General features: G+C 34.1%; 2 protein-coding genes across 5 annotated transcripts; both read left to right on the top strand.

The window, feature by feature from the left end:
* The first annotated feature begins 15,250 nt into the window (after positions 1-15,250).
* LOC132316341 (AAA-ATPase At2g18193-like) lies at positions 15,251-17,290 on the top strand. The gene is made up of 2 exons (XM_059814834.1): positions 15,251-16,207; positions 16,799-17,290. The coding sequence occupies exons 1-2, from the start codon at positions 15,251-15,253 to the stop codon at positions 17,288-17,290; spliced, it is 1,449 nt and encodes a 482-aa protein (XP_059670817.1).
* An 859-nt stretch (positions 17,291-18,149) lies between these two features.
* Positions 18,150-22,884, top strand: LOC132266669 (disease resistance RPP13-like protein 4). 4 transcript variants are annotated; one of them, XM_059767610.1, is made up of 3 exons: positions 18,150-18,243; positions 18,789-18,898; positions 20,100-22,884. In XM_059767610.1, the coding sequence occupies exon 3, from the start codon at positions 20,113-20,115 to the stop codon at positions 22,669-22,671; it is 2,559 nt and encodes an 852-aa protein (XP_059623593.1). In that variant the 5' UTR covers positions 18,150-18,243; positions 18,789-18,898; positions 20,100-20,112; the 3' UTR covers positions 22,672-22,884. The 4 variants fall into 4 exon arrangements, with proteins under 4 accessions (XP_059623593.1, XP_059623591.1, XP_059623589.1 ...); XM_059767608.1 differs by lacking the exon at positions 18,150-18,243 and adding an exon at positions 18,295-18,500 and having other exon boundaries at positions 20,107-22,884; XM_059767606.1 differs by lacking the exon at positions 18,150-18,243 and adding an exon at positions 18,295-18,500.
* Positions 22,885-23,075: the final 191 nt, after the last annotated feature.

The raw sequence follows: 23,075 nt of genomic DNA, 5'->3' as shown, positions 1-23,075 counted from the left end.
TTTGGAGGGATTCCAAATGGGGGATTTGGAGGGATTGCTATCCCTTCAAATCTCTCCAAATCCTTTTTTTTCTCTCATATTCTTCCCATCTAAATACACTCATCACTATTCTTTCCTTTCTTTTCTCTCCAAATCCCTCTAAATCTGTCAATCCAAACGATTAGTGGAACCAAGTTAAAGGTAAGGTGGGCTATTATTGAACCGATTAAAGCAAGTTAATGATGCACCAAACACACAGCAAATCATTGAACATTATTTGGGTAATAGAAAAACAGAAAAAGAAAAAAACACCAACCTTGTGAGTATTAGGCAGGAACTAACTGAACTATAACAAACGTCATTCACATTGATTTAGCATTTAACAGATAAATATATATGCACACATACAAAAACAAGCATTAAGAATGTGGAACCATTTTGGAGTTGATTAATGAAGACAAGTTTCGGTATAAGAGAAAATACAAATGTATATAAGGAGGGTAATGACATCATAAACGTTTTTTTTTTTTTTTTTTTTTTCGATAATGGGATGTTCCGGATTTGGTCGCTTTTCTTAAGGAATTGATGTCACTTGAAAGGATTGGAACCTTAGACATAATACCTTATGAGTCACTAAGTCTAGGGCTTCACCACTGAAGCCAATCCATTACCAAAATAATTAATTGTTGTGACAACATGGCAACACACAAAATTGAATAATAAATATACTATGAAAATAAAATGAAAAATCACAGGATACAACTAAATACAGATTTTTAATTTAAAATTACAGGAAAAAAAAAAACCAGATTTTTAATTTATTCAATCTATTAGATTGAAATAGTATTTAAGAAAGGAAAGTAAATTAGGTTTTTTTAAGCACAATAGTAAAGAAATAGAAAATTTTGAGCGAAAGAAATTTTTCATCGAAATAGTATTTAAGAAAGTAAATGAGGTTTTTTTTAAGCACAATAGTAAAGAAATAGAAAATTTTGAGCGAAAGAAATTTTTCATAATCAACTAATTTTTTTAACAAAAAATACATTTCTTGTGAAATTTTATTAATTTACAATAATGCTTTTTTTTCTTTTTTTTTTTTTTTTTTTTTTCCTCCTGATAAATCAATAATGCTTTATTTGCTTTCACTTTTTACTATGAATTTTCATCTAACTAAACAGATCTCAATTCTAAACCCTAATACAAGCTTTTACCCTTTTTCACTTGATTTTGGTATTTTTACTCGTTGGCGCTAAAAATACAAGTCATGGCATCCTCATATGTATTGGGCATCTCCAATGCTCTCTCATTTGAGATTTCAAACTCAAAATATGAGAGTTGAGTAAAAAACAAAGCTTTCCAATGGGCTCTGATCATTTGGACTCTCAAATTTTGAGATTTTCAAATTTCCTCTCAAATATAGAGGCTGTCAAAATTTTTTGGCAGACCTCTTATTTCTCATACGACGCCGTTCCTCAATCATATCCGTCTGTCTCCCTTTCACTGTAGTCCGAGAAAATGTCTGAACCAGAGGAAGAAAAATCAGACTTCCACTCCCACGTCAAAGGAACTGACTCCACGGCTTGCCCATCTCATCCGAGCTTCCCCTTGCTCGCCGGCAACCGTTCCGAAGCTCTCTGCCATCATGCCATTGAAATTCCAACAAAAATATATAATCTCAATCCAAAAGTTGTTCCCCCCGCCCCCCCCCCCCCCCCCCCCCAACACACACACACACACATATAATATATAATTTCAACCCAAAGTTGTCCAACAATTCAAAAACCCATCCAACACCTTACACGTATCTAAAATTTAAACTCAAAATTCACAAACTTTCATATATTCAACTATTTAAGAAAAGAAAAAAAAATGGTCATGTTGTTGCTAGATCCAGACAGAGATAGAGAGAAAAGAAAAGATACAGAAAACCGCAGCCCCTAGCTAGACCAACTGAGTAAGAGCCACAAGCGCGGCGATGAAGACAACAAGGACCGACAGAGAATGGCAATTGCAGTAGCCGAGTTTCTAGACTAGATTGCGAGGGAGCATAAGGGTTCCACAAAGGGAAGTAGTGTTGATGGTGAGTCAGAAGAAGAGATCAGATTGGGGTGGTGATACAGAGGTAGATCCATGAGACAGAGATGATAAAGAAATTGGGGATTGGAAATTCTCTCTCTAGATCGGCCGAAAAATAACAAATGTGGAGCCTTTGTGGTGTTTTGATAGGGTTTGTTTGTTGTGTAAATGACAAGTTTACCCATTTATTTTTATATAATTTACAAGTTTAATTAATTTTTAATTTATTTTTAATAAGGCAAATAAACTAAATAAAATACGCACAAAAAAAAAAAAAAAAAAATTGGTGTTGAAAATTGGTAGTTGAAAAAGGTACTTTCGGAATTATAGTTGAAAAGAATGGTTGTTGTGCTAAAATATAGCATTTTGGATGAAATGCACCATTGGAGCAAAATTGCTAAAATATAGTATTTTGACAATGTAGTTCCTCTCAAAATATAGATTTGGCAGCCCGAAATGGCATTTAGCATTAGAGATGCTCTTACAATAGAGACCGAGAACCATTAAAACGGGTCTGTTGCCTAGAATTTGGACCACAAGTCAACAAATCTTCATTTTGGCTCAAATTCTACCAAATTTTACAAAAAAAATGCTACTACGCTCTCCACATTCAAGAGGCCTTAATGTTGCAAATACCAAACAAGCTATGTCTAAACTCTACTACATTAATGATCTTAGTCATCATATCAGTTCGAATTATTTTACTGTGAATGATACATCTATTTCACCTCAACGTATCATATAGATTTTATAGTTTGAAATTAAGAATAGGTTTATTCAAATCTTATTTTGTCTCTTAAAATATAGACCCTTCATTAATTTTAAGGATTAAATGCTCTGACACCCCTTTTAGATTTACCTGTATTGCTCACAGATTAAACTACTGAAAATAAAAAGGCCTAAACCTCTTCTCAGGTTTGGTTAACTTTTCCGTGACAGCCCCGTTCATTAATTAACCGTTATAAAAGTCAAAAGTCAACTAATTATAAAACATATAACGCCAAAACTACCCTTAACTAGTGAAGATGAGATGTATGAGGTCATAAATGAGTTTGAGACCAATTAAGCCATAGATGATTCAGACTTTGATTTTTTTAGTTTCATTTTCCATTAATTTAGTTGGATGTTTAATTAAAACATATATTAAATATATTGTGAAATTATATTAATATATTATTGGATGTTTAATTGAGGCATATGAGTGGTAAAACTAATTATATGATTCAATTCATAAAATGAAGGAAGGCAGAGGAAAAAGAAAAAAAAAAGATGAAATAAATAGAGAAAAACGATGACATCATATTATGAATATTATATAAAGTATATTAATTAGTAATTATATTGTAGTCGATTTATATTGTTGGCTTAATAGCTAAATTGTGTATAATGATTCAAAATCAATTTCATAATAATTTCATTGGATTGATTTAAAGAAGAAACCATGAATGAAACCAGATTGGGAACACTAGATGTTATTTTTCGGATTTTTCAGGATATGTCCAATCATGGGTGTATTCCAAATTCTTACACATATAGTACATGTACTTCTTTGATTCATGGCTTATGCCTAAATTAAAATAATATATCTAAGTTAATTTAGGTTGATATTTGTGTTAAATTAAAATTACTTAAATTGGGGAAGGGTAGTTTTAGTATTATATTTTTTTAATTATTTGACTTTTGACTTTTCTAACTATCAACTAACGGAAAGGGGTGTCAGGGCACAATTAACCAAACCTGAGGAGAGGTTTAGTATAATACCCCAATATTTTTAAAGGATTTATTAATTAGGATTAATTATTTTATTTTATTTTTCAATGATTTATTTTATTTTATTGAGTGCTAGATTAATTATCTTATTTTAATTGAATTATATTTCGTGATTATGTATAATGATTGATTGTTTGTGTGGTTGATTATTGATTGAATTATTGGTGTGTTGATTTTATTGGTATTGTGTGACTTAGTTGTAAATTCTTGTTTGTTTATGTGCTTCATGTAATTAGTTATTTTAATTTCAGTATTTAATTAATTATCTTATTTATTTAAATTAATTGGATTGGGCTTAAGGAAAGTTGGACCAAAAGATGTGGTCTTGGGCTTGTATGAAACTTTATTGGGTTAATTAATGAAGGCCCGTGGTTATTTAATTATTTAAATGATCACTTTTGTATTAATTATATATATATATATATATATATATATAATTATATATAAATATAATTAATTAATAATTGTTATGGAAAGATATATATAGATATATATTTATTGATATATATATATGTATATATGATTTAATTAACTAATGAGTTAATTATGGAAGGAATATATATTTATATATATATATATATGTAATATAATATATGTTTATAGATATAAATTATTTAAAGATTATTATTTTAATTCATAATACTAGTTGAAATATGATTTGGAATTTAAGGTGTATAAAAATACACATAAGGCTTTAGGGTTAAAGGTTTTACACGTTAAAAAAATAAAAGAGACAGAGAGAGAGGAAGAAGAAGGGCTGACAAGGAGGACGTCGGATCTGAAAAGGAGGACGTCGGAATTGGAAGAGATAATTAAAGCTTGAAGCGTCGGTTTCGTTTCGAAACCTTCAGGCGAGTTCTTCTCTATCTTTCCTCTTAGAACTTATAAGGATTTCACCTTAAGTATCAAGGTTTTAATTAAATTATTAATTTAAATCGTGATTAGAACAGATAAATCAAAGCATTAATATTATTTTATTTGATTAAATCGTGGTTAGATTGGATTAATTAAAAGAATGAGTTATTATATTTTATTTTTCTTTTAAATTTGGACTTTAAATTATTGATGCATAAGTTGTATTTATTTTAAAAATCAACTATTATGCTTGATCTTTGACCCAAGGGGGTTATTTATGGTTCTGGAATTTCTGAAATTTTTAAAAAAAATTTCTGGTATTTTTCTAAATTTTTAGGAATTTATTGGAATTAATTTTTCTATATTTTTGGTTGGAAAATTTATATATATACATATACTGTTTATGTATACATATATATGTATGCAATTGAGGTCTGTGAATCGGCGCAATAAAGAATGGTGGATAATCAAGTGTGGTAGCGAGCATAGTGGATAGGTTTATATGCAGATCTGGGCCGCTGATTCATTAGGATGATGATTGAAATGATCCGATGTATTGATGATCACAGTAGTATGGTGCGCCCATGTTTTGGAGGGCTGAGATGCGCTGATAGGGAGCGGCTGATCCGGTGCAGGTGCGCTCACGTAGTAGAGAGGAGAGTAGCGAACCAGAGTATGCCACATCAGCAAAAAAGAAGGAACAGGCGCGTGACAGCGCGTGTACCGCACGTGGGTGCGCGTGAAGACAGCTGTCAACTAAGAGTGACGCGTGGAAGTGCGTGAGATGTGTTTGGGAGAGTGTGGCGGCGCGTGGGAGCGCGTGCAGTTGTGTTTGATGCTCCGGGAGGTTGCTGTGGAGTCCGTTGATGTCCCAGAATTGACTTCAAGCGTGTTAATGTTGACATTTATTAGTAAAGGAGGTGTCTTAGGTGTTTGAGGGTTGTAGGATGCTATTACGATATTTTTAGTTTCATTTATTCGCGTAATATACTTAATTAATATTACGAGACGGAAGGAAGTGAATATATATATATCTATATATATATATATATATATATATAATTGCATACGTGTGTATATGATTTATTTAAATTATGATTAGTATGGAAGAAAGGATATATATATGCAGAATTTAAATAATCAAGGATTATTAGGGAAAGATTATACACATATATATTATATAATATATGTGTATATATATGTATGTTATTAAGATTATTAGTATTGTTATTCTCATTTGATGTATCTGGATAGACTGGTTATTAAATTAGGAATGTGCTTATAATCCGCATAAGATATCTATATCTATGTATAAATTAGTTATCGTTGAGCCTACAATTTGTACATGGATGATTTACTATAGGTGTAAATATGCTGTCTAAGTATTTGTATGAATAAAATACATACATAGGAAGTATGGATGAGTTGCTAGTTTATTAGTATAAATATATATACTTGTAGAGGCATGGTTGAATTGCCAATAAATATACTTGTGGAGGCATGGTTGAATTGCCAATGTATAAATAAACATACTTAAAGGAGGCATTGTTGAATTGCCAATATATAAATAAATATATTTATAATGGTATGGTTGATTTGCCAAAGTGTAATTATATTGCTATGTGTTAGATGATTAAAATATATCATCTATGATTATTGTATGTATAAGTTGGTATATGATTAGATATTCTTAAATTAGAATAGTCTAGTACTGACAGGTTAGTGTATTATTTTTATACATATTAATAAAATAATACTGATGGTGACATAGATGAATTGTTAAAGCCTAGATAGTGTCTGTGTGATTTAAATAATTAAAAATCATTATTGGTTTTGGAATTTAATATAATATTTTTTTAAATATATTTTATTATTTAAATTATTAAATTGTTGTCTATGACGGAATTCAGGTTAGAGGAGTTTCTTTAAGAAGAAATTGTGGATTGGACTTGGTATGATTATTATTTAATCATTGATAATGGTTTTGAATTTAATGCACCTAGTTATAGATGGTGTAGATATATTGTATATAATCAATTATATATATGTATATCACTGTATATTAAAGATAAAAAGACTTTATTAGGTTTGGTTTTGATCAGAGATGATATGCTTATTGGTTTTCAGACGCCTGGTAGAGTGAACTTGCTCGCAGGGTTTAACCCGCGATTTATTTTTTTCAGGTTATTAGAAGTTCCAAGTCTCAAGGTTGAGGATCCGTAACTGGAAGACTTATCCATTCTTTCTATTTTATTTCAAAGTAGGATACTATTACTTCAGTATGTAGTGATGAAATTTCTGGATAGTGGAGTTTGGTTAAGGGGTCCTTGAATTACGGGATTCCCGAGTTGTAACCATTTGAGAGTTATTAATGGATTTATTATTTAAAAGATTTTCCTTTAGCGAGTTATTTATTTTTTTTATTTCTTTTTGTACTCTGTGCTTGTTTAAATACTTTAATTGTTTTGATATCTCCTAATTTTGTGCGCGGACTTGATCAACCCATGTTCCGAAATTAGGGGGTATCACATTTAGGCTTTTTTTTTCACTAGTTTTATCTGTGACCAATAAAGACAAACTTGAGGAGGTGTTGGAGCATTTAACCCTAATTTTAATTATGGGGTTGAATAGGAGCGCACACAGTTTGGTTGAATTCTGTTCCAGACTAAATTGGATTCGAATCGATTTTAACTGTTCTTAACAAATTAAAATCGAAATCGTTAGACTATGGAACCGAACCGACTGTAAGACCAATTCGATTCGGTTCTGAACCACAATTTTACAAATTCAAGAACCTCCCAAAAACAAAATTGTAATAAGACACTATTAAAAGTCTCCCCAAGCCTGTGGTAGACTGATAGTACCTTAATGAGTTAATGCAAATGTTTGAATGTAACGTTGAATGCTAAAATGAGTGTCAAAATTAATATTAAAAATAATTAACATTGAATAAATGAAAGTTATTATGTTGTATCTTATTGAAAAGCATGACTAATAGTAGAATATAGTATTGAATGCATGTAACTTTTCGTAATAAAAGTACAGAAAAGGTTATTCCAAAAATCACATATTTTTCATATATACAATATAGGGGGTTAAGTGTAAAAAAATTCCTCCACCATCGATATAGTGTAAAAAAGTCCTTGTGTGTTATAAAATCGGGCTCTTTATACTATCAATTTGGTGCAAATACCAATTATTTGTATAAAAAAACATTAATACTGTAATGACTCGATCATTTTCCTCCCTTTCATTTTTCTCAAATTTTACGGATAAATTTTTTTCATTTAATTTTCTTTTCTGAGTTCTGTTTCTCGTCACTTGATGTCATCTCAAGTACTTGAAAATGATTTCCGAGACTCTTTCGTTTGGATTGACAACTTCCTGTAAGGACCAAGTCATTTCTATATTTTCACCTTTTGGACACTATTCACTTTTCGTCTTTTTCCTCGTTTGTCACTTTTTGTCACAACCTCACTTTTCATACTCGGAGTTGGTTTTTAACTTCACGTATCTTCATTCTATGTGTTTTCTACAAAATATGTATCTTTACTTTTGTAGAAAAGTATTCTGGTTGTTCCCGGTGTCCATAGAAGTATGGATGCATAATTCTTCAGAATCATTTTCTTTTCTCGGGGTGTTTTTCATTAGTATCTTTTGAAGATATTTTATTCCAGGGGTTTTTAAAAAAATATCTTTTGGAAGATATTTTCATTCTGGGCCAGTTTTGCAGTTAACCCTTTTTGTAAGGGCCATTGTGCAATTAACCAAAGTTATTACAAAATACCTATTTTGAGTCTGAATCCTCGTACGAGAATCATTTTCATATTTTTTTGAGTAGTATACTCTTAGAATTTCCTCTCGGTCATTTTCAAGGATTTCTGACCTTGGTTGCCGCCGAACTTGTTCGGGGCATATCTCTCTGCTCGAGACTTAATTTTCGACCCCGTTTCTTCTTTTATTCATATTTTCTCATCTTGGTTCTTTTTTGTTCATGGAGTTTCGCCATTTGAGCTCGTCTGCTCAAATTCCACTTTTCCGGGCTTGGCGGGGCCCTTTCGGAACACTTTTAAGGTTTTGCTATAAATAGAATGTCTTAAAGTGAAAAATCACTTTTTCATCATCTTCTTCCTCTTTTTGGCCGGTAGCCGTGGGAGCTCAAGGGGCTGCCACCACTCTTTCTTCTTCTCCAATTTTGATTTCCTTTGTATTTTGTCTTCCACCGTAACGTTTATCGTAGGCCTCGTTGTGCTCTACCTTTCCTCTTTATTAGAATCCATTTCTGACCACTTTTGAGTTTGAGTTTAGATTTTCATGGTACCTCAAAGGTTAAAGTTGTTTCTCTCGTTGTCCCCGACATAACCTAGGAGTATTGTAGGAGTCGGAACACTTTTCTTTCGGTGGGGATTTAAGATTTCATCTCAAATTGAGGTAGGGGTATTATAGTTTTATATTCTTGATGTATTGTATGATATTGATGCTTATACAACTCATTTACATGTCTTTGTATCAAATCTAGAAATTTTATTATTTATTTTTCTTGTATGAGATTTGATTCTCCCGGTTGATTGTAGCTTGGTTTAAACATGTGACATGATAATATATTACACTTTCATATGATCATTGACATATATTAAATTGAGAGTATTTGGACAAGTATTGAAATTTTTATTTAATATTTTTCTTGAATGAAAATTTAATTCATGTGGCCTTATCTAGTTTGAAATCAATATGTGATGTCATATTATATTAGGCCATAGCATACTCTTCAACATATGTGAAATTGAGAGTATTCAAAGATGTTTTAAAATCTAGAGATAATTAATTAATTTGATTAATTAATTTATTCCAACTGTACTATTCACTCAACTGGATTTCCGACTTGATATTATTGATGTGCATGCCATATAATTATATATATATATTAAATCGGGAATATTTGATTAGGTTTTGAAACCTTTCATTTATTATTTTTCTTGTATGAAGGTTTAATTATCATGATTGTAGCTTACATAAAATTCACTTGTATCGTGTTATTAAATCAAGTCTTGATATGTTATATAACATACTTTAATTTGAGAGCATTTGGATGAGTTTTGAAATCTAGAGATTTTAATTAAAAGAATTAATTAAAACCTATTTAATAAATCCATTAGCTTGATAAAATTTCTAACTTGGTATTCATGATTTTCTTGATAAGTTTCTTCACGTGTATCAAATTGAGAATATTTGAATGAGTTTAGAAGACTTTATTTAATTATTTTCTTGTATGAAATTTAATTCATCTACTTGTACCTAGTGTATAATTAACTTGTAACTTGATTTTAAATAATGTCTTGACATGTTCTTTAACATATATTAAATTGAGAATATTTGAATGAGTTTAGAAGACTTTATTTAATTATGTTCTTGTATGAAATTTAATTCACCCAGTTGTACCTAGTGTAAAATTAACTTGTAACTTGATTTTAAATAATGTTTTGACATGTTCTTTAACATATATTAAATTGAGAATATTTGAATGAGTTTAGAAAATCTTATTTAATTATTTTCTTGTATGGAGTTTAATTTGCCTAGTTGTAACTAAGGTAGAATTAGCTTGTGACTTGATATTAAATTAGGTCTTGATATAACCTTCGACCTATATTATTTTTAGAATATTTAGAGTTGCTTTGTAATCTTGAGAATTTAATTATTGAATTTAATTAAATTCCATTTATATGCTTCCATTGAGGTAATTAGGCGTTGCTGTTGTTTTTATGCTTAATTTATAAATTTAGAACTTATTGTATGATTACATAATGGTATTTCATGAGTTAAAGTTATAATTTAATTTGCTTATATGCACATTATATATATATTTGACATGTCGTATGCCATTGTAGCTTGAAGACATATGACATGTATTGTGTATTTTTACATGACTTGCTTATACATGGTAGTTGATTAAGTGTATTGAGTATATGTAATATGCCTTGATACACAACTTGTTGATTTTAAGAAAGCTTACATGGACATTGGAATATGTTACGGCTAGGGCATGGCTTTAGTATGGGGGATGAGAGCTCCTCCTACAACATATAGTGCGCACTGGGTGGTTCCCTGAGAGCTAGTAACCCTAAAACACCAATATACGGTTTGATTCCGGGTTTAGTGCAGTATTACCTTGCAGGCTAGTAACTCGATATCAGCTTACTTGGTCATTGAGACCGTATGTTCTTATCTTTCCGCTACTACTTGATTTCGCATTCAATTCCAAGTTATTTAATATAGATTATTTATAACTTGTGATGTGGTGTTTGACATTTCAGTTAGGTGTAGTATACATGTGCTTAGTATACTTGCATGCCTTGTTTTTCAATACAAGTTAATAGTACTAAATTGTTATAACTTGTTGTTTCTGTATTTTAGATTTCAAGTTGTTAACTTTGATAATCTATGCCTTAATGCATTGTATTAGAAGTTCTAATGTTAGTTAAATTGCATTGAAATTGTAATTTGTGTTTTAATTGTTCAATATAGCCTAAGATGATTCTTTAGACTCATTTGGAACATAGACGTTAGGTGGCATGAACCGTTTCGGTTGTTTTCGCATTTTAGGTTCCAAGTTGAGAAATTTGAATACCTATGTCTTATTGTGTCATACTATGTGCTTCTATGTTGTTGAATTACATGAATGATGAGGCTTATGCTAGAAATACTCTAAGGTAGCTCAGGATGCTCCCTGAGTCTCATTTTGACATAGACGTTAGGTGGCATGAACCCCTTTAACATGTTTCACCTTAAGGTGATATTATTGTAAAATGCTAGGTTTATACTTGCTCATTTCTCACGAGTAGCTTTATGTTACCCACCCTAAAGTTATCAGGGACATTTTTTAGGTACGAAAACTTGGTTCGTGATATTCATCATTCCTTGAATGATTTGTAGTTTTTAAGTTTCCATTTCATGCAAATGTTAGCATGAAATGTCATTTTGTAATCTTATATGTCTAAACTTGTATCTTTGATTCCATATATGTAATGTGTACATAAGTACACCTTTTACGATGTATTTGACTTGTGTGAGATGAGGCCGGAGGCCAATGATATTTATAGTACATCTTATGTAATTCTTGATTTCATGAAATGTTATGAAAATCTTGAAAATTCATAAGTCATTGCTTCATTACTTTTGCATCGGGTGTGGGAATTCCGTTTTTATTTTTTCATAGAGTCTCATTAATCATATATGAAGTGTGAACAAGGGCCAAACAGTAATTTGACTCCATTTTCTATTTTTGGATTTCAAATTTTCCATTTCAAGTCCATTTTTCTCATATTTGGCCGTCAGGGGGTTGGATTTTGCATCGGTCCTTTTCGGGAGCCGCAGACTATTCCCGTGCGCTCAAAATCACTTATTACACTTGTGTGCATATTCGTTTCAACCAAGAAATGCATTTAGGGTCAAATGCATACTTGATGCAAAGTTGCATTTTTTTAGTTTTAAACCTTTTTTGATCTAGGGGCATTTTGGCCATTTCACAGTGTATTTTTTGCATTTTCTCTCACGTGGTTGGGTAGAAAATTTGATTTCGAGAGGGGTTTATTTTTTGTGTTTTTTCAGAAAAATTCGTTTGATAGCCCCTTTTTGCTCTCAGATGTGGACAGATTCTATAGCAGTTTTTTGCCATCTTGACCCTCTTCTGATCTAGGGGCATTTTGGGTATTTTACAGTGAGTTTTTTTTTCGTTTTCTTTCGTGAATTCGGATAGAAAACTTGATTTTAAGGGGAGTTTCTTCTTCGTGTTTTTTCAAAAAAATTTGTTTCAGACCTCGTTTCGGCTCTCACTTCTGGCTGAATCTTTTTTTTTTTTTTTTTTTTTCCCAGCATGTCATGGTGCTTGTCAAGATGCTCATGGGATGCTCGTGGGGTGCTCGTGGTGCCCCATCTTGACGTCGTAACGTCAATTTTTGTTTTCGCTCGTTCTCCTTCGTCCGAACTCCAAATCAGTGAATTTTTTTTGAACTTGACTTAATTTTCGCTGTCTTTCCAACGGCGTGTTCGGTTACACCCGGATCTTCCTGGATAATTACTAGTTTACCCTTTTAGCCTTTAATGCTCGTTTTTCTTCGTCATGCCGTTTCTCCTTCATTCGGATTTCGAATTATGCAATTCTTGAGTCCATCTTGATTAGTTTTTCATTGCCTTTCCAACGGTATGCTTGGTGGCACCCGAATCCATATTTTTAAAATTGACTATTTTGCCCTTATAGGCTTAATTGTTATTTTTTCAATCTTTTGCTTTCGCGTCAGTTCTCATTGAGTTCTATGACCTCCTGGAAGGTCATCAAAGTGTCTTAGAAGTGTGTTGTGCCTTGGGAGACCGTTGTCTTGTTTCTTACTTCTACATCTGGATCCGCTATCGGGTTAATTTTCGGTTCATCACAGAACGCACTGGCTTGAAAAACCAATGCTGTCACAAATACCCTCTTATCAGTAAAATGAAATAATATTAAAAAATTCATTCAATGTAAAATTATCATTTTAGACAATTTCCAAACTCACGCACAAAATTTAAGCAGCCGTGCGCCGTCAGCTTCTCACAGACGTAATCATCCCTTTGCTACTAGCCACCAGAACCATAGAAGACCAACTGCAACTCGTCTTCCCCATCAAACCCATCGCACCGCTGATCAGTTGCTTCATCTTTTTTGCTCATCGTTCAAGCATATCATCACAAGCTTGCAGTCATGCCGGTCAATCGCATAACTCCCCGATTGTTCCGACCTTACTCGTTGGTGTTGTTCCTCGCCGACGTTACGTTCACGCGTTGTCATCACTGTCGTGAGCCATTAATCATGAACTTGCCGTCGCCATGAACCAACCTCGTCGCTGCAGTCAGAGTTACACCGATGGACGTCACAATTTACACGCACCAACAACAAAGGCGCGTTAGATCGATCTACTCGCACCAACAGCAGGGGCACGTCACATTCACTCGTCGCCCTCAGTATCACTCACACTCATCTTCTCTGTAGCTCAACTCAGAGCTTCACACTGGAGTTTATTGTATTGATAAAACGGGTCTTAATTTTGTGTAGCTCGTCTGAGCCTCTGACTTACTTTCTTTCCGGTTGTTATCCACCATCAGAATCACTCCAGCGCCAACCTACGTTGGGACACCGGTATATATATATACCTATATATACATGATTGTTTCGTCGGAATTGTGACTCTTACAGTCACCACCATCGTCGTCAACCGTTTCAGTCCTCTACCACCTTCGGTAAGATCAGAGCACTGCCGTCCTGCCGTTCATCATGCATCGCTGTCGATCAGAATCCTTGCTCGCCAATGTCACGCATCGCCGAATATAGCTAGAGGGACTGTTGGGTTCAAACCTAGTTTCATATATATATATATTTTTTGGATAAATAGAAATGCAACTGTTAAAGACTTTGCAAGAGTTGTGGAGTCACAACAAATTGAATTGTAGCCATTGATGCAGCAGTAATTTCTCTGAGGAGTCCATCGTTAGTTTGGGGATGAAGAATGGGTATTGATTTTTGGGGGCAAGAAATGGAGATAAAGAGAGGGAAAAAGAGAGAGGTGGGTTTGATGACGAAAGTGATCATCCAAATTGAAACAGAAGAGGAGGATCGAGCTTGAAGTTCTTTTTTCTTTTTCTTTTCTTTTTTTTTTCATTGTATTAGGTGTGGGGGCGGTGGTGGTGGTTTTTGAGTGTGGCGACTATGGTGGTGGAGCTGCCACCATCAATTGTTGTGGTAGTGATGTGGTGGTCGGGAGCCCCTTAGAAAAGGGCATAATAGGAAGAAAAGGGTAAATTAGGGTTTTAAAATTTATATTATGTCAATTTTGACCAAAAAGTGGTCAGAAGTATTTATTTACACATTTTTTAAAAATTTTATGGACGAATGGACTATTTGTGCACAAAACTAATATTACATGGAAGTTTTCTACACTTAACTCATACAATATATATATATATATATATATATATATATAATTTAGGGTTCGGTACTAATGAAACTGGACCTAAAATTGAAATCGAATCGTACACTAATAATTCTTTATTTTTGAAACCGAAATCAAACCATACAGGAATCAAACTATCAGTTCGTACCCATTTACCGATTTCAACGAATTTTGTACCCTAAAATTTTATATTATCATTGAAATTAAACTGTATAAATGAAATTGTGAAAAAGTATCAAATTATGTAAAAATTGATTGTACATTAATCTAATAATTCATTTTTCAATTCGCAAGGCCGACCATGCATGTAGTAGTACTTATTATAAAAATATTCTGTCGACTAAGATCTAAAAAAATATCATAACAATTATCAAAACTTTCCAAATACACCTACATGTTTTGAAAAAGAATATAGTTAGGCTAAAAGTGAGGAAAGTTTAGGTTCAAATTTTCTGGTGTTTACCGAATTCTCCACTCTTCCATTCCCTATCGGAGTAAATGTGGTGCTCATTTTTCTTCCCTCAACATGTGCCGTGTTTACCTTCCATTCACATATAACTGACCCTCCAACACACACCTCCACCACCACCACCATGTTCGCCCTCCCAAAAATGCCGCCCACCGCCACCATTTTCTCCACCTACGCCTCCTTGGCCGCCTCCATAATGCTCGTCCGCTCCCTCACCACGGACCTTGTACCGGACCCCATCCGATCCTACATTCAATCCGCTCTCGTCTATTTCTTCACTCCACATTCAAATCAACTCACAATCGTCATAGATGAGAATTCGGGAATTTCCCGAAACCAAGTCTATGACGCTGCAGAAATCTATCTGCGTAACAAGGTCAGCCCATCAACAGAGCGTTTCAAAGTCGGTAAGACTTCGAGACAAAAGAATCTCAACGTGACTATTGAAAAAAATGAAGAAGTTGTTGACGAGTTCCAGAATTTCCAGCTCAAGTGGAAGTTTGTGGTGATAGAACCTAACAACATGTACAACGAAAAGCATTTTTTCGAGCTCGTTTTCCATAAAAAGTACAAAGAAAAGGTACTCAACGAGTACTTGCCTTTTGTTCTGTCCAAATCCAAGGAAATAAGAGATAATGACAGGGTCGTGAAGCTCTACACGAGAGATTGTCCTTATGATGATGATGATGGTGGCAGCGGGGTGTGGGGGTCGATCCACCTCGAGCATCCGTCCACGTTTGAGACGTTGGCGATGGATTCGGAGATGAAGATGGCGATAATTGATGATTTGGAGAGGTTTGTGAAGAGGAAGGAGTTTTATAAGAAGGTGGGGAAGGCTTGGAAGAGAGGGTACTTGTTGTATGGTCCTCCCGGGACCGGAAAATCGAGCTTGATTGCTGCCATGGCGAATTATCTCAAGTTTGATATATATGATTTGGAGCTTACAAGTTTGTACTCCAATTCTGAGCTGAGGAGGATACTGGTTTCCACGACCAACCGGTCTATAATTGTAATTGAAGACATAGATTGCAGTGTGGAGATGCAAGATAGAGAGCTCGGAAATGATGTTCCTAATACCAAGGTTAGTTGTTACATACATATATATATATATATATATATATATATATATATATATATATATATTCTTTCATCAATGTGAGCATATGTAGGGTTTGAGTTTAGTTGTTTTGCTCAAAATGGCTATAAAAACTCAAATACAACCCGTAGTTTATATATCTTTTTGAAGTATTTCTTTCTGTTGTGAATCATCATTTACGCTAAAAGTTTAAACTATTAGAGATGATGAACGTAGGTTTAAAATTTAAATCCATCAATATCCCTGGTCTTCTTTTGATTCAACACAAGCTTTCCCTTAATATTGTATTAACTAAAATCTACTCTAAAAAGCATAAAACCATGCTTGTAATTAGTTGGTCACCAAAGACACCCATTATATGAATTCCTAAACTTGTAGACACATACTTTTGTGTCCGTATCAAACCTGAAATCTTGCTACTAATGTTGCAGATGTTAGTACACCAACACCTTTTTCTTCAGTGCGTCCATAATTAAGCATATATATTCCCAATATCATTTTTTTTTTAAATAAAAATAATTATTACCCTCCTTTTAATTTTCTCTAACCACTCACTTTTATATGTTATTCCTGCAGTTGACATTATCTGGTCTGTTAAACTTCATAGATGGATTGTGGTCGAGTTGTGGAGATGAGCGAATCATCATTTTTACAACGAACCATAAGGACCGGCTCGACCCTGCCCTATTGCGCCCTGGTCGCATGGACATGCACATTCACATGTCATATTGTACTATTCAAGGATTTAAGCTCTTAGCCTCCAATTACCTTGGCATCAATGATCAACACAGGTTGTTTGGGGAGATAGAAAATCTAATAGAAAATGTAGAGGTCACTCCTGCTGAAGTTGCCGAGGAACTAATGAAAAGTGAGGACACTGATGCTGCTCTAGGTGGAGTTGTTACTTTCCTCAAGCATAAGCAGATTAAAGCCAATGAGATGAAGGAAAAAAATGGTGGATGTGAACTTCAGGAAGGGTCTGAAGGGAAGAGGCTAAGAAACAATAATGCTGAAAAAAAGCTGGAAGAAACTGTAGAAAAGGAAGGGTTAGAGAAAAATCTGAATTGATGATGACGAAGTGATCAAAATATTGAAAGATCGATAACAATGTATTATTGTGAATAAATTAAATTTTTACAATTAAAAGTTTATAGCTTGTTATTACTGTACCTATTGAAGACCGGCCTTTAATCAGCTGTCAATATGAATTACTTATTCACTTGTAAGTAGATAAGTCTTGTCCCTCCGATAAATAGTTAATATATTGATATTTTCATTAAGCGGAGTACCTATTTTGAAGGAATGTATTGTATTCTATCTGCTAGGAGCATCAGGCATCACATGATTTTAAGAATATAAATGGAATTAATACTTGCTTAAATATATGTTGGTCTAATTTTGTTGGATTAAAGTGCATCTTGTAGTTAGGTTTACTTAGAGTAAAAAATTTTTTTGTACCCGTTGCACCGTGCAACGTAATAGGCACATTCAGGATGTTTATGTAATATAAGCGCCAACATGTTTGTTGTATTGGTCGTATTAAACTGTTGGATATACATGTTGCATGGTGTAACAGGCGCAAGAAAGTTTTTCTCTATATTATATTGATGTAGGTAAATATGTATAAAAATAAAAATTACATTTCTTATTAAGAATTTAAAATAATTATTGTTGAAATGTTATATATATATATTTTTATATAAAATAATTATTACAAACATGCTTAGAGTTAATTAATAATAATATTTCATGCATAAATTTGAGAATTAATAGTAATATTTCATGGATAAATTTTAGACTTTTATCTTTTAATCGGTGTCGGAATAGTCAGCCTTTTCATTAAAAATTGAAACGGTTAAGAAGATGGTTCTATATGGAAGGCAGACCCAGTACGGCCACCGTGATTTGGGTCACAGAACAGTAGTAGGAAAGAGAGGAGAATCTTCTCTCCTATGTGATGGAACTTTCCTCCCCGTGGTGCTGCTCATTTTCTTCAATCCGTGTTGGTCCCACCGCCCCTGGTAGGTATATATCTTCTGAATGTAGATATATACACACAGATTAGACATAAATACACACAAGCATGAGTACATAAAAAAGAGAGGAGAGGCCCAGGGCAGGTCTAGTTGATTGCATTAAGACCCCAACATCTTTAAACTTGGTTTGATTATTTTCCATTTTTCGATGAATGAAGTTCTTGTTAATCTTTCGTTGAAATTCAATTCAACTCACTATCTATTAGATTCCCAAATCTCCTTCTTGTGGCTGGATTGAAGAGGTATGTTTAATGATTCTAGTAGTTAAGGGATGACTTGCTTTTTCGTTGACCCATAATTTTTATCAAATTACAAACATGCCCCTGCAAATGTATAATAGAAACACATTTGGGGATGTTAATGTAAATTTTGGGTTTCAATAATTGAGGAGAGAGATGATAGATTTCAATCATGGATCAACTTTAAATTGTGGTAGATGATGTTTATATTCTTACTCTTTTTTTTTTTCTTTTTTTTTTTGTTTTTGTTTTTGTTTTTTTTTTTTTACCTTTTTGTTCTTCATTTAACAGCTAGGCTTCAGATTCTTGGAGTTTCTGATTTTGGGGAGGGACATACAAAAAGGATCTCCATTGTTCTTTCTTGTCTCATTACTGGGCAAACATTTTGCTGATTTAACTTTGTGAGTGTACTCTCTATCCTATTCTGTTAATTGATGCAATTCTTTTGTTTATTTGACAGTTGTTTATCTTGATTTCATAGTGACTCCTCTTCAGAAACAGAATATATATGTATGTATATATATTTTGTGGGCTTTTGAATATGAACAATAGTAATACCTCCAAAGGGATGAATAATCCCTATGTATGTAGGAATAGCCATGTATACCCTCCAAAGTATTGATATAATTTGGCTACTAGTATTGAGGAGTTTTTAATTGACTGTATATAAGTCACTTATCCTGATATCTTATTCCCACTAGTGATACATTCAGATTAATTCAGATGTTCAAGAGATGTGATTCTCTGTTTTGTTTTTTTTTTTTTTTTGGAAGGTAGGTGTGATTCTCTGTTGTTTCTACATAAGTTTGGATATATAGTTGTTTATCTTGATTTCATAGTGACTGCTATTAAATAAAGAAAAGAAAAGAAAAGAATATATATGTATATGTATTATGTAAGCATAACTAGTGAAATTTTGTACAATTATTAGAATAAGATTTCTCTTTTTCATATAGGATTCATTGCAATGATAGCATTTGAGGGAACATCAATTTAAAAGAAAATTATATAAATGAAATAACGTTGGATGATAATTGACAATTAATTTCATTAGTGATGTTATCATGCTACTGATAATATGCATTATTATAGTACCACCAAAGGGTTCAATAATCCCTATGTGTATATATAGGAATAGCCATGTATACCCCCCACAGTATTGATATAATTTGGCTATAAGTAGTGAGGAGTTTTTAATTGATTGTGTATAAGTCACTTCTCCTGATACTTTATTCCCATTAGTTTGATACATTCAGATGTTCAAGACGTGTGATTTTCTTTTGTTTCTAAATTAGTTTGCAGAACATAGACATGGTGGATGCAGTTTTTTTTTTTTTCCTGGGCTTTTGATTATTAAAAATATTAATGCCACCAAAGGGTTGAATAATCCTTATGTATGTATGTAGGAATAGCCATGTATACCCTTCACAGTATTGATATAATTTGGCTAAGATATGAATAGGGTCGGCCACATGAATTCTCTTTGTCCAATCTTTTCTATTACATGCCAGTTTACAAGTCAACTGTCTTGATATTTTATTCTCATTTCTTTGATACATTCAGATGTTCAAGACACGTGATTTTCTTTTGTTTCTAAATAAGTTTGCAGAACATAATGGTGGATGCAGTTGTTACTGTGTTCCTGGAGAAACTGCTCAAAGCTCTTGCTGAGGAGAGTCGCGTATTGAGCGAATACAGGGACCAGTTCGAGAGATTGAAGGGTGAGCTGCTATTTATGCAAAGCTTCCTTCAAGATGCAGACAGGCTCAAGAGGAAATTCAAGATTCTTCGCGCGGTCTTGGTTGCTTTGCGAGATCTGATTTATGAAGCTGAAGATATACTGGCGGATTGCCAATCTCATTCGGAGGACGATGATGGTGGTGAAGCTTTCAAATGTTGTTCAATATGCTTCAGGCCTTCAAAACTTCCATTTCGATATCTAACCGGGAAACGCCTCAAAGAAATTAATGAGAAAATCACAAAGATCAAACAGGACATCATATCTTACGTTGGCCCGTTGCTTTCGACCACAACATACACAATGGAAGCACATGAGAACCGGATGGCCAGAGGGAGCTCCCCTTTGTACGACCACACCCAGGTGGTCGGGCTGGAAGGGGACAAACAGAAGATTAAAGGATGGTTGTTGGAAGCAAATGATGGTATTTTAGCAATCGGGGTTGTTGGTATGGGCGGATTGGGGAAGACAACTATAGTTCAGGAAGTTTTTAATGATAGGAGTATGGAGGATCGTCTTGAGAGGAGAATATGGGTGTCCGTTTCTCAAACATTCACTGAAGAATATATCTTGAGAAGCATATTAAGGAGCCTAGGAGATGCTAGTGTGGGAGATGATCAAACTGAGTTGTTGAAGAAAATCAACCAATACCTCTTAGGCAAGAGGTATTTGATTGTGATGGATGATGTGTGGGACACCAATAATTCTTGGTGGTCCAGAATCTATCAAGCATTGCCCAAAGGAAATGGAAGTAGCGTTATTGTCACCACGAGAAAGGAGAAAGTGGCTCGAATGATGGGAGTCACGGAAGCAAGAACTCATTGGCCCAAGTTCCTTGATGAAGATGATAGTTGGTTACTGTTTCGTAAGATTGCATTTGCACCGACCCAAGGCATTTGTAATCACCCCGAGCTAGTGAATGTTGGGAAGGATATTGTTCAAAAGTGTAAGGGTCTTCCATTAGCAATCAAAGCAGTTGGAGGAGTGATGCTCTGCAAAGATCCCTACTATCATGAATGGAAGAGAATTGCAGACCATTTCCGTGATGAATTGGCAGAAAACGATGACTCTGTGATGGCTTCACTGCAATTGAGCTATGATGAGCTCCCACCTTACCTGAAGTCATGCTTCCTCTGTCTCTCGCTTTATCCAGAGGATTGTGTCATATCAAAAGAGCAATTGATCCATTGGTGGATGGGAGTGGGTTTTGTCCCACTCAGAAGCAGTAGAATGTCAACTGAAGCTGGGGAAAATTGTTTCTCAGAGTTAACGAATCGATGCTTGATAGAAGTGGTTGATAAGGCTTATAGTGGAATGATCCACACTTGCAAAACCCATGACATGGTTCGTGACTTGGTGATCCAGATCGCGAAAGATGATGCATTTTCCATTCCATGTGATGCTAACTGTCGGCATTTGGGTATTAGAAGCGACATGAATGGAAAATACTTTATTGGCAATCAGAAGTTGCGAGCATTGCTGACAACCACCCGGAGTGGTGAAGTGAACAAGATTGCTTCAAACATTGCAAAGAACTTCTGTGAATGTCAGCACCTGCAGGTATTGGATCTTTCTAAATCAATCTTTGAAATGCCTCTCGCGGGTTTGCTAGATCAGATTGGATCCCTCCAACACCTAACTTATCTCAGCTTAAGCAACACCCATCCATTGCTCCAAGTACCACCATCCCTAGAGAAGCTTCATAAGCTTCAGATTTTGGATGTAAGTTACTGCCAAAATCTGAGGATGCTCCCTTCTTGTATTTTGACTTTTGAAAAACTCACTGTCGTAGACGTAAGCCATTGTGGTTCGCTGGAGTACTTGCCCAAAGGCTTAGGGAGGCTGTCAAATCTTCAGGAATTGCTGGGATTTAAGCCTGCTAGACCAAGCCAATTAGAGGGTTGTCGTATTGCTGAGCTGAGAATGTTGACTCAGCTCAGAAAACTTAGTTTACGACTAAGTCAAGGTGATGAGATTGGAGATGATGAGGTCAATGTGTTGGTAAACCTCCAACAACTGCAATTTTTGACAATTAGTTGCTTTGGGAGTAATGACAATGACCTCATACTGAAACTTGATAGACTGTCTCCTCCTCAACGACTCCACGAACTGTGCCTCAAATTTTATCCAGGAAAGGTAAGCCCAATCTGGCTCAACCCACTCTCACTTCCGTTTCTACGATATCTATCAATCTGCTCTGGGAATCTTGCAAAGATGAATGAGAGGTTTTGGGGGAACGGAAATACTGTTTGGAGAATCGAGGGCTTAATGTTAGAAGCTTTATCCGATTTGAGTGAGGAATGGTCTGTGGTGCAGCAAGCAATGCCATCCTTGAGAAGATTGAATATTAGTTGGTGTCCGGAGTTGGAGTCATTCCCGGTTGAAGGCATTGGGTTTAAAGGGGGTACGTGGAAGAAGGAAGAGAACAAGAACTAGATTTAATTTAACTATGGTATAAAGAAGATTTCATGTAATTTTATCTGTTTATAGTGTTTGTCTTGAATGTGTGGGTTCACTTGTCGCATATCAATCTTTAAACTTGTAGTCTTCATTTCATCAGTTTTTACAGATTTGTAAACTGGTAGTGTGTGAAAAAAGGTGATGGATTGTTTGTCATATATGTTGTCATTGAAGTTTATTACTCTGAAATATCAGTGCAGCTGTTTTTTTTTTTTTTTTTTTTTTTTAGCAGATTTGTATCAAGAATTTTATGTTACATTGATGTAGCCTATTCTGGATGGCACAATGTTGGTCCTTGATAATTAAGAATATTAGTAAGGGATGAACTGTATTCTAACCTAATGTTTGATACTATTGGCAAAAATGACTGCCTCAAACTC

Source organism: Cornus florida, unplaced genomic scaffold, assembly GCF_030987335.1.
Source record: "Cornus florida cultivar Cherokee Brave unplaced genomic scaffold, ASM3098733v1 CherokeeBrave_3.0.0_Hap2_Chr07, whole genome shotgun sequence".
Classification (NCBI taxonomy): Eukaryota; Viridiplantae; Streptophyta; class Magnoliopsida; order Cornales; family Cornaceae; genus Cornus; species Cornus florida.
The sequence above is the reverse complement of the archived record's forward strand: the minus strand, read 5'-3'. Positions and strand labels throughout refer to the sequence as shown.

Bases quoted from the DNA above. Each gene is read 5' to 3' on its own strand.
- LOC132316341 (XM_059814834.1), top strand. From the start codon at position 15,251: ATGTTCGCCCTCCCAAAAATGCCGCCCACCGCCACCATTTTCTCCACC. The intron at 16,208-16,798 runs GTTAGTTGTTAC...TTATTCCTGCAG, and splicing joins ATGATGTTCCTAATACCAAG to TTGACATTATCTGGTCTGTT.
- LOC132266669 (XM_059767610.1), top strand. From the start codon at position 20,113: ATGGTGGATGCAGTTGTTACTGTGTTCCTGGAGAAACTGCTCAAAGCT.